Source organism: Neolamprologus brichardi, chromosome 10 (assembly GCF_056152115.1).
Source record: "Neolamprologus brichardi isolate AB-2024 chromosome 10, ASM5615211v1, whole genome shotgun sequence".
NCBI classification, from domain to species: domain Eukaryota; kingdom Metazoa; phylum Chordata; class Actinopteri; order Cichliformes; family Cichlidae; genus Neolamprologus; species Neolamprologus brichardi.
Window position 1 is genome coordinate 12134199 of NC_142113.1, and position 20998 is coordinate 12155196.

At 55.2% G+C, this 20998-nt stretch overlaps 1 protein-coding gene across 1 annotated transcript in view; it reads left to right on the forward strand.

The window, feature by feature from the left end:
- The window catches only part of LOC148100858 (uncharacterized), a 77194-nt gene that overhangs the window by 26534 nt on the left and 29662 nt on the right, over nt 1-20998 (forward strand). The window contains exons 4-8 of the mRNA XM_087846961.1: nt 648-1910; nt 4104-4738; nt 17698-17750; nt 17845-18653; nt 18978-19523. Of these exons, the coding sequence (XP_087703087.1) occupies nt 648-1910; nt 4104-4738; nt 17698-17750; nt 17845-18653; nt 18978-19523 (3306 nt within the window). The remainder of the gene's footprint in view (nt 1-647; nt 1911-4103; nt 4739-17697; nt 17751-17844; nt 18654-18977; nt 19524-20998) is intronic.

The following is a 20998-nucleotide window of genomic DNA, read 5'->3' on the forward strand; positions in this document are numbered from 1 at the left end:
AAACATCCGCACCAACAACCACGACTGCAGCTCCAACAACCACGACTGCAGCTCCATCAACCACAACTACAGCTCCAACAACCGAAACATCCGCTCCAACAACCACGACTGCAGCTCCAACAACCACAACAGCCGCACCAACAACCACGACAGCCGCACCAACAACAACGACTGCAGCTCCAAAAACCACGACTGCAGCTCCATCAACCACAACTACAGCTCCAACAACCGAAACATCCGCACCAACAACTACGACTGCAGCTCCAACAACCACGACTGCAGCTCCAACAACCACAACAGCCGCACCAACAACCACGACAGCCGCACCAACAACCACGACTGCAGCTCCAACAACCACGACTGCAGCTCCATCAACCACAACTACAGCTCCAACAACCGAAACATCCGCTCCAACAACCACGACTGCAGCTCCAACAACCACAACAGTCGCACCAACAACAAAAACGGCAGCTCCAACAACCACGACTGCAGCTCCAACATCATCAACCGCCGCACCAGAAACCACGACTGCAGCTCCAACAACCACAACAGCCGCACCAACAACCACGACTGCAGCTCCAACAACCACGACTGCAGATCCAACAACCACAACAGTCGCACCAACAACAAAAACGGCAGCTCCAAAGACCACGACTGCAGCTCCAACATCAACAACCGCCGCACCAGAAACCACGACTGCAGCTCCAACAACCACAACAGCCGCACCAACAACCACGACTGCAGCTCCAACAACCACGACTGCAGCTCCAACAACCACGACTGCAGCTCCAACAACCACGACTGCAGCTCCATCAACCACGACTACAGCTCAAACAACCGCAACATCCGCTCCAACAACCACGACTGCAGCTCCAACAACCACAACAGTCGCACCAACAACAAAAACGGCAGCTCCAACAACCACGACTGCAGTTCCAACAACCACAACAGCCGCACCAACAACCACGACTGCAGCTCCAACAACCATGACTGCAGCTCCATCAACCACAACTACAGCTCCAACAACCGAAACATCCCCTCCAACAACCACGACTGCAGCTCCAACATCCACAACAGCCGCACCAACAACCACGACTGCAGCTCCAACAACCACGACAGCCGCACCAACAACCACGACAGCCGCTCCAATAAGCACGACAGCCGCACCAACAACCACGACTGCAGCTCCAACAACCACTACAGCCGCACCAACAACCACGACGGCAGGTCCAACAACCACGACTGCAGCTCCATCAACCACAACTACAGCTCCAACAACCGCAACAACAACTCCAACAACCACAACAGCCGCACCAACAACCACAACAGTCGCACCAACAACAAAAACGGCAGCTCCAACAACCACGACTGCAGCTCCAACAACCACAACTACAGCTCCAACAACCGCAACAACCGCTCCAACAACCACAACAGCCGCACCAACAACCACAACAGTCGCACCAACAACAAAAACGGCAGCTCCAACAACCACGACTGCAGCTCCAACAACCACAACAGCCGCAGCAACAACCACGACTGCAGCTCCAACAACCACGACTGCAGCTCCAACAACCACGACAGCCGCACCACCAACCACGACAGCCGCACCAACAACCACGACTGCAGCTCCAACAACCACAACAGCCGCACCAACAACCACGACAGCCGCACCAACAACCACGACTGCAGCTCCATCAACCACAACTACAGCTCCAACAACCGAAACATCCGCACCAACAACCACGACTGCAGCTCCAACAACCACGACTGCAGCTCCATCAACCACAACTACAGCTCCAACAACCGCAACAGCCGCACCAACAACCACGACTGCAGCTCCAACAACCACGACTGCAGCTCCATCAACCACAACTACAGCTCCAACAACCGAAACATCCGCTCCAACAACCACGACTGCAGCTCCAACAACCACAACAGTCGCACCAACAACAAAAACGGCAGCTCCAACAACCACGACTGCAGCTCCAACATCATCAACCGCCGCACCAGAAACCACGACTGCAGCTCCAACAACCACAACAGCCGCACCAACAACCACGACAGCCGCACCAACAACAACGACTGCAGCTCCAAAAACCACGACTGCAGCTCCATCAACCACAACTACAGCTCCAACAACCGAAACATCCGCACCAACAACTACGACTGCAGCTCCAACAACCACGACTGCAGCTCCAACAACCACAACAGCCGCACCAACAACCACGACAGCCGCACCAACAACCACGACTGCAGCTCCAACAACCACGACTGCAGCTCCATCAACCACAACTACAGCTCCAACAACCGAAACATCCGCTCCAACAACCACGACTGCAGCTCCAACAACCACAACAGTCGCACCAACAACAAAAACGGCAGCTCCAACAACCACGACTGCAGCTCCAACATCATCAACCGCCGCACCAGAAACCACGACTGCAGCTCCAACAACCACAACAGCCGCACCAACAACCACGACTGCAGCTCCAACAACCACGACTGCAGATCCATCAACCACAACTACAGCTCCAAAAACCGAAACATCCGCTCCAACAACCACGACTGCAGCTCCAACAACCACAACAGCCGCACCAACAACCACGACAGCCGCACCAACAACCACGACTGCAGCTCCAAAAACCACGACTGCAGCTCCATCAACCAGAACTACAGCTCCAACAACCGAAACATCCGCACCAACAACCACGACTGCAGCTCCAACAACCACGACTGCAGCTCCAACAACCACAACAGCCGCACCAACAACCACGACAGCCGCACCAACAACCACGACTGCAGCTCCAACAACCACGACTGCAGCTCCAATAAGCACGACTGCAGCTCCAAAAACCACGACTGCAGCTCCATCAACCACAACTACAGCTCCAACAACCGAAACATCCGCACCAACAACCACAACAGCCGCACCAACAACCACGACAGCCGCACCAACAACAACGACTGCAGCTCCAAAAACCACGACTGCAGCTCCATCAACCACAACTACAGCTCCAACAACCGAAACATCCGCACCAACAACCACGACTGCAGCTCCAACAACCACAACAGTCGCACCAACAACAAAAACGGCATCTCCAACAACCACGACTGCAGCTCCAACATCATCAACCGCCGCACCAGAAACCACGACTGCAGCTCCAACAACCACAACATCCGCACCAACAACCACGACTGCAGCTCCAACAACCACGACTGCAGCTCCAACCACAACAGTCGCACCAACAACCACGACAGCCGCACCAACAACCACGACTGCAGCTCCAACAACCACGACTGCAGCTCCATCAACCACAACTACAGCTCCAACAACCGAAACATCCGCTCCAACAACCACGACTGCAGCTCCAACAACCACAACAGTCGCACCAACAACAAAAACGGCAGCTCCAACAACCACGACTGCAGCTCCAACATCATCAACCGCCGCACCAGAAACCACGACTGCAGCTCCATCAACCACAACTACAGCTCCAACAACCGAAACATCCGCTCCAACAACCACGACTGCAGCTCCAACAACCACAACAGCCGCACCAACAACCACGACAGCCGCACCAACAACCACGACTGCAGCTCCAAAAACCACGACTGCCGCACCAACAACCACGACAGCCGCACCAACAACCAGGACTGCAGCTCCAACAACCACGACTGCAGCTCCATCAACCACAACTACAGCTCCAACAACCGCAACATCCGCTCCAACAACCACGACTGCAGCTCCATCAACCACAACTACAGCTCCAACAACCGAAAAATCCGCTCCAACAACCACGACTGCAGCTCCAACAACCACAACAGCCGCACCAACAACCACGACAACCGCACCAACAACCACGACAGCCGCACCAACAACCAGGACTGCAGCTCCAACAACCACGACTGCAGCTCCATCAACCACAACTACAGCTCCAACAACTGCAACATCCGCTCCAACAACCACGACTGCAGCTCCAACAACCACAACAGTCGCACCAACAACAAAAACGGCAGCTCCAACAACCACGACTGCAGCTCCAACATCAACAACCGCCGCACCAGAAACCATGACAGCCGCACCAACAACCACGACTGCAGCTCCAACAACCACAACAGCCGCACCAACAACCACGACTGCAGCTCCAACAACCACTACAGCCGCACCAACAACCACGACTGCAGCTCCAACAACCACGACTGCAGCTCCAACAACCACGACAGCCGAACCAACAACCACGACTAAAGCTCCAACAACCACGACAGCCGCACCAACAACCACGACTGCAGCTCCAACAACCACAACTGCAGCTCCAACATCCACAACAGCCGCACCAACAACCACGACTGCAGCTCCAACAACCACGACTGCAGCTCCATCAACCACAACTACAGCTCCAACAACCACAACAGCCGCACCAACAACCACGACTGCAGCTCCAACAACCACGACAGCCGCACCAACAACCACGACTGCAGCTCCAACAACCACAACAGCCGCACCAACAACCACGACAGCCACACCAACAACCACGATTGCAGCTCCAACAACCACGACTGCAGCTCCAACAACCACAACAGCCGCACCAACAACCACAACAGCCGCACCAACAACCACGACTGCAGCTCCATCAACCACAACTGCAGCTCCATCAACCACTGCAGCTGCAGCTCCAACAACCACGAAAGCCGCACCAACAACCACGACTGCAGCTCCAAAAACCACGACTGCAGCTCAGTCAACCACAACTACAGCTCCAACAACCGAAACATCCGCACCAACAACCACGACTGCAGCTCCAACAACCACGACTGCAGCTCCAACAACCACAACAGCCGCACCAACAACCACGACAGCCGCACCAACAACCACGACTGCAGCTCCATCAACCACAACTACAGCTCCAACAACCGAAACATCCGCACCAACAACCACGACTGCAGCTCCAACAACCACGACTGCAGCTCCATCAACCACAACTACAGCTCCAACAACCGCAACATCCGCTCCAACAACCACGACTGCAGCTCCATCAACCACAACTACAGCTCCAACAACCGAAACATCCGCTCCAACAACCACGACTGCAGCTCCAACAACCACAACAGCCGCACCAACAACCACGACAGCCGCACCAACAACCACGACTGCAGCTCCAACAACCACGACAGCCGCACCAACAACCACGACAGCCGCACCAACAACCAGGACTGCAGCTCCAACAACCACGACTGCAGCTCCATCAACCACAACTACAGCTCCAAACACCGCAACATCCGCTCCAACAATAACGACTGCAGCTCCAACAACCACAACAGTCGCACCAACAACAAAAACGGCAGCTCCAAAAACCACGACTGCAGCTCCAACATCAACAACCGCCGCACCAGAAACCACGACAGCCGCACCAACAACCACGACTGCAGCTCCAACAACCACAACAGTCGCACCAACAACAAAAACGGCAGCTCCAACAACCACGACTGCAGTTCCAACAACCACAACATCCGCTCCAACAACCACGACTGCAGCTCCATCAACCACAACTACAGCTCCAACAACCGAAACATCCGCTCCAACAACCACGACTGCAGCTCCAACAACCACAACAGCCGCACCAACAACCACAACAGCCGCACCAACAACCACGACTGCAGCTCCAACAACAACAACAGTCGCACCAACAACAAAAACGGCAGCTCCAACAACCACGACTGCAGCTCCAACAACCACAACAGCCGCACCAACAACCACAACAGCCGCACCAACAACCACGACTGCAGCTCCATCAACCACTGCAGCTGCAGCTCCAACAACCACAACAACCACGACTGCAGCTCCATCAACCACAACTACAGCTCCAACAACCGAAACATCCGCTCCAACAACCACGACTGCAGCTCCAAACACCACAACAGCCGCACCAACAACCACGACAGCCGCACCAACAACCACGACTGCAGCTCCAAAAACCACGACTGCCGCACCAACAACCGCAACATCCGCTCCAACAACCACGACTGCAGCTCCAACAACCACAACAGTCGCACCAACAACAAAAACGGCAGCTCCAACAACCACGACTGCAGCTCCAACATCAACAACCGCCGCACCAGAAACCACGACAGCCGCACCAACAACCACGACTGCAGCTCCAACAACCACAACAACCGCACCAACAACCACGACTGCAGCTCCAACAACCACTACAGCCGCACCAACAACCACGACTAAAGCTCCAACAACCACGACAGCTGCACCAACAACCACGACTGCAGCTCCAACAAGCACGACTGCAGCTCCAACATCCACAACAGCCGCACCAACAACCACGACTGCAGCTCCAACAACCGCTGCAGCCGCACCAACAACCACGACGGCAGCCCCAACAACCACGACTGCAGCTCCATCAACCACAACTACAGCTCCAACAACCACAACATCCGCTCCAACAACCACGACTGCAGCTCCAACAACCACAACAGTCGCACCAATAACAAAAACGGCAGCTCCAACAACCACGACTGCAGCTCCAACATCAAAAACCGCCGCACCAGAAACCACGACTGCAGCTCCAACAACCACAACAGCCGCACCAACAACCACGACTGCAGCTCCAACAACCACGACTGCAGCTCCAACAACCACGACAGCCGAACCAACAACCACGACTAAAGCTCCAACAACCACGACTGCAGCTCCAAAAACCACGACTGCAGCTCCATCAACCACAACTACAGCTCCAACAACCGAAACATCCGCTCCAACAACCACGACTGCAGCTCCAACAACCACAACAGCCGCACCAACAACCACGACAGCCGCACCAACAACCACGACTGCAGCTCCATCAACCACTGCAGCTGCAGCTCCAACAACCACAACAACCACGACTGCAGCTCCATCAACCACAACTACAGCTCCAACAACCGAAACATCCGCTCCAACAACCACGACTGCAGCTCCAACAACCACAACAGCCGCACCAACAACCACGACAGCCGCACCAACAACCACGACTGCAGCTCCAAAAACCACGACTGCCGCACCAACAACCGCAAAATCCGCTCCAACAACCACGACTGCAGCTCCAACAACCACAACAGTCGCACCAACAACAAAAACGGCAGCTCCAACAACCACGACTGCAGCTCCAACATCAACAACCGCCGCACCAGAAACCACGAAAGCCGCACCAACAACCACGACTGCAGCTCCAACAACCACAACAACCGCACCAACAACCACGACTGCAGCTCCAACAACCACTACAGCCGCACCAACAACCACGACTGCAGCTCCAACAACCGCTGCAGCCGCACCAACAACCACGACGGCAGCCCCAACAACCACGACTGGAGCTCCATCAACCACAACTACAGCTCCAACAACCGCAACATCCGCTCCAACAACCACGACTGCAGCTCCAACAACCACAACAGTCGCACCAATAACAAAAACGGCAGCTCCAACAACCACGACTGCAGCTCCAACATCAAAAACCGCCGCACCAGAAACCACGACTGCAGCTCCAACAACCACAACAGCCGCACCGACAATCACGACAGCCGCACCAACAACCACGACTGCAGCTCCAACAACCACAACAACCGCACCAACAACCACGACTGCAGCTCCAACAACCACTACAGGCGCACCAACAACCACGACTAAAGCTCCAACAACCACGACAGCTGCACCAACAACCACGACTGCAGCTCCAACAAGCACGACTGCAGCTCCAACATCCACAACAGCCGCACCAACAACCACGACTGCAGCTCCAACAACCGCTGCAGCCGCACCAACAACCACGACGGCAGCCCCAACAACCACGACTGCAGCTCCATCAACCACAACTACAGCTCCAACAACCACAACATCCGCTCCAACAACCACGACTGCAGCTCCAACAACCACAACAGTCGCACCAATAACAAAAACGGCAGCTCCAACAACCACGACTGCAGCTCCAACATCAAAAACCGCCGCACCAGAAACCACGACTGCAGCTCCAACAACCACAACAGCCGCACCAACAACCACGACTGCAGCTCCAACAACCACGACTGCAGCTCCAACAACCACGACAGCCGAACCAACAACCACGACTAAAGCTCCAACAACCACGACTGCAGCTCCAAAAACCACGACTGCAGCTCCATCAACCACAACTACAGCTCCAACAACCGAAACATCCGCTCCAACAACCACGACTGCAGCTCCAACAACCACAACAGCCGCACCAACAACCACGACAGCCGCACCAACAACCACGACTGCAGCTCCATCAACCACTGCAGCTGCAGCTCCAACAACCACAACAACCACGACTGCAGCTCCATCAACCACAACTACAGCTCCAACAACCGAAACATCCGCTCCAACAACCACGACTGCAGCTCCAACAACCACAACAGCCGCACCAACAACCACGACAGCCGCACCAACAACCACGACTGCAGCTCCAAAAACCACGACTGCCGCACCAACAACCGCAAAATCCGCTCCAACAACCACGACTGCAGCTCCAACAACCACAACAGTCGCACCAACAACAAAAACGGCAGCTCCAACAACCACGACTGCAGCTCCAACATCAACAACCGCCGCACCAGAAACCACGAAAGCCGCACCAACAACCACGACTGCAGCTCCAACAACCACAACAACCGCACCAACAACCACGACTGCAGCTCCAACAACCACTACAGCCGCACCAACAACCACGACTGCAGCTCCAACAACCGCTGCAGCCGCACCAACAACCACGACGGCAGCCCCAACAACCACGACTGGAGCTCCATCAACCACAACTACAGCTCCAACAACCGCAACATCCGCTCCAACAACCACGACTGCAGCTCCAACAACCACAACAGTCGCACCAATAACAAAAACGGCAGCTCCAACAACCACGACTGCAGCTCCAACATCAAAAACCGCCGCACCAGAAACCACGACTGCAGCTCCAACAACCACGACAGCCGAACCAACAACCACGACTAAAGCTCCAACAACCACGACTGCAGCTCCAAAAACCACGACTGCAGTTCCATCAACCACAACAGTTTTACCAACAACAAAAACGGCAGCTCCAACAACCACGACTGCAGCTCCAACATCAACAACCGCCGCACCAGAAACCACGACAGCCGCACCAACAACCACGACTGCAGCTCCAACAACCACAACAGCCGCACCAACAACCACGACTGCAGCTCCAACAACCACTACAGCCGCACCAACAACCACGACTGCAGCTCCAACAACCACGACTGCAGCTCCAACAACCACAACAGCCGAACCAACAACCACAACTAAAGCTCCAACAACCACGACAGCCGCACCAACAACCACGACTGCAGCTCCAAAAACCACGACTGCAGCTCCATCAACCACAACTACAGCTCCAACAACCGAAACATCCGCACCAACAACCACGACTGCAGCTCCAACAACCACGACTGCAGCTCCAACAACCACGACAGCCGCACCAACAACCACGACAGCCGCACCAACAACCACGACTGCAGCTCCAACAACCACGACTGCAGCTCCATCAACCACAACTACAGCTCCAACAACCGAAACATCCGCTCCAACAACTACGACTGCAGCTCCAACAACCACAACAGCCGCACCAACAACCACGACAGCCGCACCAACAACCACGACTGCAGCTCCAAAAACCACGACTGCAGCTCCATCAACCACAACTACAGCTCCAACAACCGAAACATCCGCTCCAACAACCACGACTGCAGCTCCAACAACCACAACAGCCGCACCAACAACCACGACAGCCGCACCAACAACCACGACTGCAGCTCCAAAAACCACGACTGCAGCTCCATCAACCACAACTACAGCTCCAACAACCACAACATCCGCTCCAACAACCACGAGTGCAGCTCCAACAACCACAACAGTCGCACCAACAACAAAAACGGCAGCTCCAACAACCACGACTGCAGCTCCAACATCAACAATCGCCGCACCTGAAACCACGACAGCCGAACCAACAACCACGACTGCAGCTCCAACAACCACGACTGCAGCTCCAACATCAACAACCGCCGCACCAGAAACCACAACATCCGCTCCAACAACCACGACTGCAGCTCCAACAACCACAACAGTCGCACCAATAACAAAAACGGCAGCTCCAACAACCACGACTGCAGCTCCAACATCAAAAACCGCCGCACCAGAAACCACGACTGCAGCTCCAACAACCACAACAGCCGCACCAACAACCACGACTGCAGCTCCAACAACCACGACTGCAGCTCCAACAACCACGACAGCCGAACCAACAACCACGACTAAAGCTCCAACAACCACGACTGCAGCTCCAAAAACCACGACTGCAGCTCCATCAACCACAACTACAGCTCCAACAACCGAAACATCCGCTCCAACAACCACGACTGCAGCTCCAACAACCACAACAGCCGCACCAACAACCACGACAGCCGCACCAACAACCACGACTGCAGCTCCATCAACCACTGCAGCTGCAGCTCCAACAACCACAACAACCACGACTGCAGCTCCATCAACCACAACTACAGCTCCAACAACCGAAACATCCGCTCCAACAACCACGACTGCAGCTCCAACAACCACAACAGCCGCACCAACAACCACGACAGCCGCACCAACAACCACGACTGCAGCTCCAAAAACCACGACTGCCGCACCAACAACCGCAAAATCCGCTCCAACAACCACGACTGCAGCTCCAACAACCACAACAGTCGCACCAACAACAAAAACGGCAGCTCCAACAACCACGACTGCAGCTCCAACATCAACAACCGCCGCACCAGAAACCACGACAGCCGCACCAACAACCACGACTGCAGCTCCAACAACCACAACAACCGCACCAACAACCACGACTGCAGCTCCAACAACCACTACAGCCGCACCAACAACCACGACTGCAGCTCCAACAACCGCTGCAGCCGCACCAACAACCACGACGGCAGCCCCAACAACCACGACTGCAGCTCCATCAACCACAACTACAGCTCCAACAACCGCAACATCCGCTCCAACAACCACGACTGCAGCTCCAACAACCACAACAGTCGCACCAATAACAAAAACGGCAGCTCCAACAACCACGACTGCAGCTCCAACATCAAAAACCGCCGCACCAGAAACCACGACTGCAGCTCCAACAACCACGACAGCCGAACCAACAACCACGACTAAAGCTCCAACAACCACGACTGCAGCTCCAAAAACCACGACTGCAGTTCCATCAACCACAACAGTTTTACCAACAACAAAAACGGCAGCTCCAACAACCACGACTGCAGCTCCAACATCAACAACCGCCGCACCAGAAACCACGACAGCCGCACCAACAACCACGACTGCAGCTCCAACAACCACAACAGCCGCACCAACAACCACGACTGCAGCTCCAACAACCACTACAGCCGCACCAACAACCACGACTGCAGCTCCAACAACCACGACTGCAGCTCCAACAACCACAACAGCCGAACCAACAACCACAACTAAAGCTCCAACAACCACGACAGCCGCACCAACAACCACGACTGCAGCTCCAAAAACCACGACTGCAGCTCCAACAACCACGACTGCAGCTCCATCAACCACAACTACAGCTCCAACAACCGAAACATCCGCTCCAACAACCACGACTGCAGCTCCAACAACAACAACAGCCGCACCAACAACCACGAAAGCCGCACCAACAACCACGACTGCAGCTCCAAAAACCACGACTGCAGCTCCATCAACCACAACTACAGCTCAAACAACCGCAACATCCGCACCAACAACCACGACTGCAGCTCCAACAACAGCCGCACCAACAACCACGACTGCAGCTCCAGGACCAACAACAAAAACGGCAGCTCCAACAACCACGACTGCAGCTCCAACATCAACAACCGCCGCACCAGAAACCACGACAGCCGCACCAACAACCACGACTGCAGCTCCAACAACCACAACAGCCGCACCAACAACCACGACTGCAGCTCCAACAACCACTACAGCCGAACCAACAACCACGACTAAAGCTCCAAACACCACGACAGCCGCACCAACAACCACGACGGCAGCTCCAACAACAACGACTGCAGCTCCATCAACCAAAACTACAGCTCAAACAACCGAAACATCCGCTCCAAAAACCACGACTGCCGCACCAACAACCACAACTACAGCTCCAACAACCGAAACATCCGCACCAACAACCAGGACTGCAGCTCCAACAACCACGACTGCAGCTCCAACAACCACGACTGCAGCTCCATCAACCACAACTACAGCTCCAACAACCGAAACATCCGCTCCAACAACCACGACTGCAGCTCCAACAACAACAACAGCCGCACCAACAACCACGAAAGCCGCACCAACAACCACGACTGCAGCTCCAAAAACCACGACTGCAGCTCCATCAACCACAACTACAGCTCAAACAACCGCAACATCCGCACCAACAACCACGACTGCAGCTCCAACAACCACGACTGCAGCTCCATCAACCACAACTACAGCTCCAACAACCGAAACATCCGCTCCAACAACCACGACTGCAGCTCCAACAACCACAACAGTCGCACCAACAACCACGACAGCCGCACCAACAACCACGACTGCAGCTCCAACAACCACGACAGCCGCACCAACAACCACGACAGCCGCACCAACAACCAGGACTGCAGCTCCAACAACCACGACTGCAGCTCCATCAACCACAACTACAGCTCCAACAACCGCAACATCCGCTCCAACAACCACGACTGCAGCTCCAACAACCACAACAGTCGCACCAACAACAAAAACGGCAGCTCCAACAACCACGACTGCAGCTCCAACATCAACAACCGCCGCACAAGAAACCACGACAGCCGCACCAACAACCACGACTGCAGCTCCAACAACCACAACAGCCGCACCAACAACCACGACTAAAGCTCCAACAACCACGACAGCCGCACAAACAACCACGACTGCAGCTCCAACAACCACGACTGCAGCTCCAACAACCACGACAGCCGAACCAACAACCACGACTAAAGCTCCAACAACCACGACTGCAGCTCCAAAAACCACGACTGCAGTTCCATCAACCACAACAGTTTTACCAACAACAAAAACGGCAGCTCCAACAACCACGACTGCAGCTCCAACATCAACAACCGCCGCACCAGAAACCACGACAGCCGCACCAACAACCACGACTGCAGCTCCAACAACCACAACAACCGCACCAACAACCACGACTGCAGCTCCAACAACCACTACAGCCGCACCAACAACCACGACTGCAGCTCCAACAACCGCTGCAGCCGCACCAACAACCACGACGGCAGCCCCAACAACCACGACTGCAGCTCCATCAACCACAACTACAGCTCCAACAACCGCAACATCCGCTCCAACAACCACGACTGCAGCTCCAACAACCACAACAGTCGCACCAATAACAAAAACGGCAGCTCCAACAACCACGACTGCAGCTCCAACATCAAAAACCGCCGCACCAGAAACCACGACTGCAGCTCCAACAACCACGACAGCCGAACCAACAACCACGACTAAAGCTCCAACAACCACGACTGCAGCTCCAAAAACCACGACTGCAGTTCCATCAACCACAACAGTTTTACCAACAACAAAAACGGCAGCTCCAACAACCACGACTGCAGCTCCAACATCAACAACCGCCGCACCAGAAACCACGACAGCCGCACCAACAACCACGACTGCAGCTCCAACAACCACAACAGCCGCACCAACAACCACGACTGCAGCTCCAACAACCACTACAGCCGCACCAACAACCACGACTGCAGCTCCAACAACCACGACTGCAGCTCCAACAACCACAACAGCCGAACCAACAACCACAACTAAAGCTCCAACAACCACGACAGCCGCACCAACAACCACGACTGCAGCTCCAAAAACCACGACTGCAGCTCCATCAACCACAACTACAGCTCCAACAACCGAAACATCCGCACCAACAACCACGACTGCAGCTCCAACAACCACGACTGCAGCTCCAACAACCACAACAGCCGCACCAACAACCACGACAGCCGCACCAACAACCACGACTGCAGCTCCAACAACCACGACTGCAGCTCCATCAACCACAACTACAGCTCCAACAACCGAAACATCCGCTCCAACAACTACGACTGCAGCTCCAACAACCACAACAGCCGCACCAACAACCACGACAGCCGCACCAACAACCACGACTGCAGCTCCAAAAACCACGACTGCAGCTCCATCAACCACAACTACAGCTCCAACAACCGAAACATCCGCTCCAACAACCACGACTGCAGCTCCAACAACCACAACAGCCGCACCAACAACCACGACAGCCGCACCAACAACCACGACTGCAGCTCCAAAAACCACGACTGCAGCTCCATCAACCACAACTACAGCTCCAACAACCACAACATCCGCTCCAACAACCACGAGTGCAGCTCCAACAACCACAACAGTCGCACCAACAACAAAAACGGCAGCTCCAACAACCACGACTGCAGCTCCAACATCAACAATCGCCGCACCTGAAACCACGACAGCCGAACCAACAACCACGACTGCAGCTCCAACAACCACGACTGCAGCTCCAACATCAACAACCGCCGCACCAGAAACCACGACAGCCGCACCAACAAACACGACTGCAGCTCCAACAACCACAACAACCGCACCAACAACCACGACTGCAGCTCCAAAAACCACGACTGCAGCTCCATCAACCACAACAGTCGCACCAACAACAAAAACGGCAGCTCCAACAACCACGACTGCAGCTCCAACATCAACAACCGCCGCACCAGAAACCACGACAGCCGCACCAACAACCACGACTGCAGCTCCAACAACCACTACAGCCGCACCAACAACCACGACTGCAGCTCCAACAACCACGACTGCAGCTCCAACAACCACAACAGCCGAACCAACAACCACGACTAAAGCTCCAACAACCACGACAGCCGCACCAACAACCACGACTGCAGCTCCAAAAACCACGACTGCAGCTCCATCAACCACGACTGCAGCTCCAACAACCGAAACATCCGCTCCAACAACCACGACTGCAGCTCCAACAACCACAACAGCCGCACCAACAACCACGACAGCCGCACCAACGACCACGACTGCAGCTCCAAAAACCACGACTGCAGCTCCAACAACCGAAACATCCGCTCCAACAACCACGACTGCAGCTCCAACAACAACAACAGCCGCACCAACAACCACGAAAGCCGCACCAACAACCACGACTGCAGCTCCAAAAACCACGACTGCAGCTCCAAAAACCACGACTGCAGCTCCATCAACCACAACTACAGCTCCAACAACCGAAACATCCGCACCAACAACCACGACTGCAGCTCCAACAACCACGACTGCAGCTCCAACAACCACAACAGCCGAACCAACAACCACGACAGCCGCACCAACAACCACAACTACAGCTCCAACAACCGCAACATCCGCTCCAACAACCACGACTGCAGCTCCAACAACCACGACTGCCGCACCAACAACCACAACTACAGCTCCAACAACCGAAACATCCGCACCAACAACCAGGACTGCAGCTCCAACAACCACGACTGCAGCTCCAACAACCACGACTGCAGCTCCATCAACCACAACTACAGCTCCAACAACCGAAACATCCGCTCCAACAACCACGACTGCAGCTCCAACAACAACAACAGCCGCACCAACAACCACGAAAGCCGCACCAACAACCACGACTGCAGCTCCAAAAACCACGACTGCAGCTCCATCAACCACAACTACAGCTCAAACAACCGCAACATCCGCACCAACAACCACGACTGCAGCTCCAACAACAGCCGCACCAACAACCACGACTGCAGCTCCAGGACCAACAACAAAAACGGCAGCTCCAACAACCACGACTGCAGCTCCAACATCAACAACCGCCGCACCAGAAACCACGACAGCCGCACCAACAACCACGACTGCAGCTCCAACAACCACAACAGCCGCACCAACAACCACGACTGCAGCTCCAACAACCACTACAGCCGAACCAACAACCACGACTAAAGCTCCAACAACCACGACAGCCGCACCAACAACCACGACGGCAGCTCCAACAACAACGACTGCAGCTCCATCAACCACAACTACAGCTCAAACAACCGAAACATCCGCTCCAAAAACCACGACTGCCGCACCAACAACCACAACTACAGCTCCAACAACCGAAACATCCGCACCAACAACCAGGACTGCAGCTCCAACAACCACGACTGCAGCTCCAACAACCACGACTGCAGCTCCATCAACCACAACTACAGCTCCAACAACCGAAACATCCGCTCCAACAACCACGACTGCAGCTCCAACAACAACAACAGCCGCACCAACAACCACGAAAGCCGCACCAACAACCACGACTGCAGCTCCAAAAACCACGACTGCAGCTCCATCAACCACAACTACAGCTCAAACAACCGCAACATCCGCACCAACAACCACGACTGCAGCTCCAACAACCACGACTGCAGCTCCATCAACCACAACTACAGCTCCAACAACCGAAACATCCGCTCCAACAACCACGACTGCAGCTCCAACAACCACAACAGTCGCACCAACAACCACGACAGCCGCACCAACAACCACGACTGCAGCTCCAACAACCACGACAGCCGCACCAACAACCACGACAGCCGCACCAACAACCAGGACTGCAGCTCCAACAACCACGACTGCAGCTCCATCAACCACAACTACAGCTCCAACAACCGCAACATCCGCTCCAACAACCACGACTGCAGCTCCAACAACCACAACAGTCGCACCAACAACAAAAACGGCAGCTCCAACAACCACGACTGCAGCTCCAACATCAACAACCGCCGCACAAGAAACCACGACAGCCGCACCAACAACCACGACTGCAGCTCCAACAACCACAACAGCCGCACCAACAACCACGACTAAAGCTCCAACAACCACGACAGCCGCACAAACAACCACGACTGCAGCTCCAACAACCACGACTGCAGCTCCAACATCCACAACAGCCGCACCAACAACCACGACTGCAGCTCCAACAACCACGACTGCAGCTCCATCAACCACAACTACAGCTCCAACAACCGAAACATCCGCTCCAACAACCACGACTGCAGCTCCAACAACCACAACAGCCGCACCAACAACCACGACAGCCGCACCAACAACCACGACTGCAGCTCCAAAAACCACGACTGCCGCACCAACAACCACAACTACAGCTCCAACAACCGAAACATCCGCACCAACAACCACGACTGCAGCTCCAACAACCACGACAGCCGCACCAACAACCACGACAGCCGCACCAACAACCACAACTACAGCTCCAACAACCGAAACATCCGCTCCAACAACCACGACTGCAGCTCCAACAACAACAACAGCCGCACCAACAACCACGAAAGCCGCACCAACAACCACGACTGCAGCTCCAAAAACCACGACTGCAGCTCCATCAACCACAACTACAGCTCAAACAACCGCAACATCCGCACCAACAACCACGACTGCAGCTCCAACAACCACGACTGCAGCTCCAACAACCGCAACAGCCGCACCAACAACCACGACAGCCGCACCAACAACCACGACTGCAGCTCCAAAAACCACGACTGCAGCCCCATCAACCACGACTATAGCTCCAACAACCGCAACATCCGCTCCAACAACCACGACTGCAGCTCCAACAACCACAACAGCCGCACCAACAACCACGACAGCCGCACCAACAACCACGACTGCAGCTCCAACAACCGAAACATCCGCTCCAACAACCACGACTGCAGCTCCAACAACCACAACAGCCGCACCAACAACCACGACAGCCGCACCAACGACCACGACTGCAGCTCCAAAAACCACGACTGCAGCTCCATCAACCACAACTACAGCTCCAACAACCGCAACATCCGCACCAACAACCACGACTGCAGCTCCAACAACCACGACTGCAGCTCCAACAACCACAACAGCCGCACCAACAACCACGACAGCCGCACCAACAACCACGACTGCAGCTCCAACAACCACGACTGCAGCTCCATCAACCACGACTGCAGCTCCAACAACCGAAACATCCGCTCCAACAACCAGGACTGCAGCTCCAACAACCACAACAGCCGCACCAACAACCAGGACTGCAGCTCCAACAACCACGACTGCAGCTCCATCAACCACAACTACAGCTCCAACAACCGCAACATCCGCTCCAACAACCACGACTGCAGCTCCATCAACCACAACTACAGCTCCAACAACCGAAACATCCGCTCCAACAACCACGACTGCAGCTCCAACAACCACAACAGCCGCACCAACAACCACGACAGCCGCACCAACAACCACGACTGCAGCTCCAACAACCACGACTGCAGCTCCATCAACCACGACTGCAGCTCCAACAACCGAAACATCCGCTCCAACAACCACGACTGCAGCTCCAACAACCACAACAGCCGCACCAACAACCAGGACTGCAGCTCCAACAACCACGACTGCAGCTCCATCAACCACAACTACAGCTCCAACAACCGCAACATCCGCTCCAACAACCACGACTGCAGCTCCATCAACCACAACTACAGCTCCAACAACCGAAACATCCGCTCCAACAACCACGACTGCAGCTCCAACAACCACAACAGCCGCACCAACAACCACGACAGCCGCACCAACAACCACGACTGCAGCTCCAACAACCACGACAGCCGCACCAACAACCACGACAGCCGCACCAACAACCAGGACTGCAGCTCCAACAACCACGACTGCAGCTCCATCAACCACAACTACAGCTCCAACAACCGCAACATCCGCTCCAACAACCACGACTGCAGCTCCAACAACCACAACAGTCGCACCAACAACAAAAACGGCAGCTCCAACAACCACGACTGCAGCTCCAACATCAACAACCGCCGCACCAGAAACCACGACAGCCGCACCAACAACCACGACTGCAGCTCCAACAACCACAACAGCCGCACCAACAACCACGACTGCAGCTCCAACAACCACTACAGCCGCACCAACAACCACGACTGCAGCTCCAACAACCACGACTGCAGCTCCAACAACCACAACAGCCGAACCAACAACCACGACTAAAGCTCCAACAACCACGACAGCCGCACCAACAACCACGACTGCAGCTCCAACAACCACGACTGCAGCTCCAACATCCACAACAGCCGCACCAACAACCACGACTGCAGCTCCAACAACCACGACTGCAGCTCCATCAACCACAACTACAGCTCCAACAACCGAAACATCCGCTCCAACAACCACGACTGCAGCTCCAACAACCACAACAGCCGCACCAACAACCACGACAGCCGCACCAACAACCACGACTGCAGCTCCAAAAACCACGACTGCCGCACCAACAACCACAACTACAGCTCCAACAACCGAAACATCCGCACCAACAACCACGACTGCAGCTCCAACAACCACGACAGCCGCACCAACAACCACGACAGCCGCACCAACAACCAGGACTGCAGCTCCAACAACCACGACTGCAGCTCCAACAACCACGACTGCAGCTCCATCAACCACAACTACAGCTCCAACAACCGAAACATCCGCTCCAACAACCACGACTGCAGCTCCAACAACAACAACAGCCGCACCAACAACCACGAAAGCCGCACCAACAACCACGACTGCAGCTCCAAAAACCACGACTGCAGCTCCATCAACCACAACTACAGCTCAAACAACCGCAACATCCGCACCAACAACCACGACTGCAGCTCCAACAACCACGACTGCAGCTCCAACAACCACAACAGCCGCACCAACAACCACGACAGCCGCACCAACAACCACGACTGCAGCTCCAAAAACCACGACTGCAGCTCCATCAACCACGACTGCAGCTCCAACAACCGAAACATCCGCTCCAACAACCACGACTGCAGCTCCAACAACCACAACAGCCGCACCAACAACCACGACAGCCGCACCAACGACCACGACTGCAGCTCCAAAAACCACGACTGCAGCTCCATCAACCACAACTACAGCTCCAACAACCGAAACATCCGCACCAACAACCACGACTGCAGCTCCAACAACCACGACTGCAGCTCCAACAACCACAACAGCCGCACCAACAACCACGACAGCCGCACCAACAACCACGACTGCAGCTCCATCAACCACGACTGCAGCTCCAACAACCGAAACATCCGCTCCAACAACCACGACTGCAGCTCCAACAACCACAACAGCCGCACCAACAACCAGGACTGCAGCTCCAACAACCACGACTGCAGCTCCATCAACCACAACTACAGCTCCAACAACCGCAACATCCGCTCCAACAACCACGACTGCAGCTCCATCAACCACAACTACAGCTCCAACAACCGAAACATCCGCTCCAACAACCACGACTGCAGCTCCAACAACCACAACAGCCGCACCAACAACCACGACAGCCGCACCAACAACCACGACAGCCGCACCAACAACCAGGACTGCAGCTCCAACAACCACGACTGCAGCTCCATCAACCACAACTACAGCTCCAACAACCGCAACATCCGCTCCAACAACCACGACTGCAGCTCCAACAACCACAACAGTCGCACCAACAACAAAAACGGCAGCTCCAACAACCACGACTGCAGCTCCAACATCAACAACCGCCGCACCAGAAACCACGACAGCCGCACCAACAACCACGACTGCAGCTCCAACAACCACAACAGCCGCACCAACAACCACGACTGCAGCTCCAACAACCACTACAGCCGCACCAACAACCACGACTGCAGCTCCAACAACCACGACTGCAGCTCCAACAACCACAACAGCCGAACCAACAACCACGACTAAAGCTCCAACAACCACGACAGCCGCACCAACAACCACGACTGCAGCTCC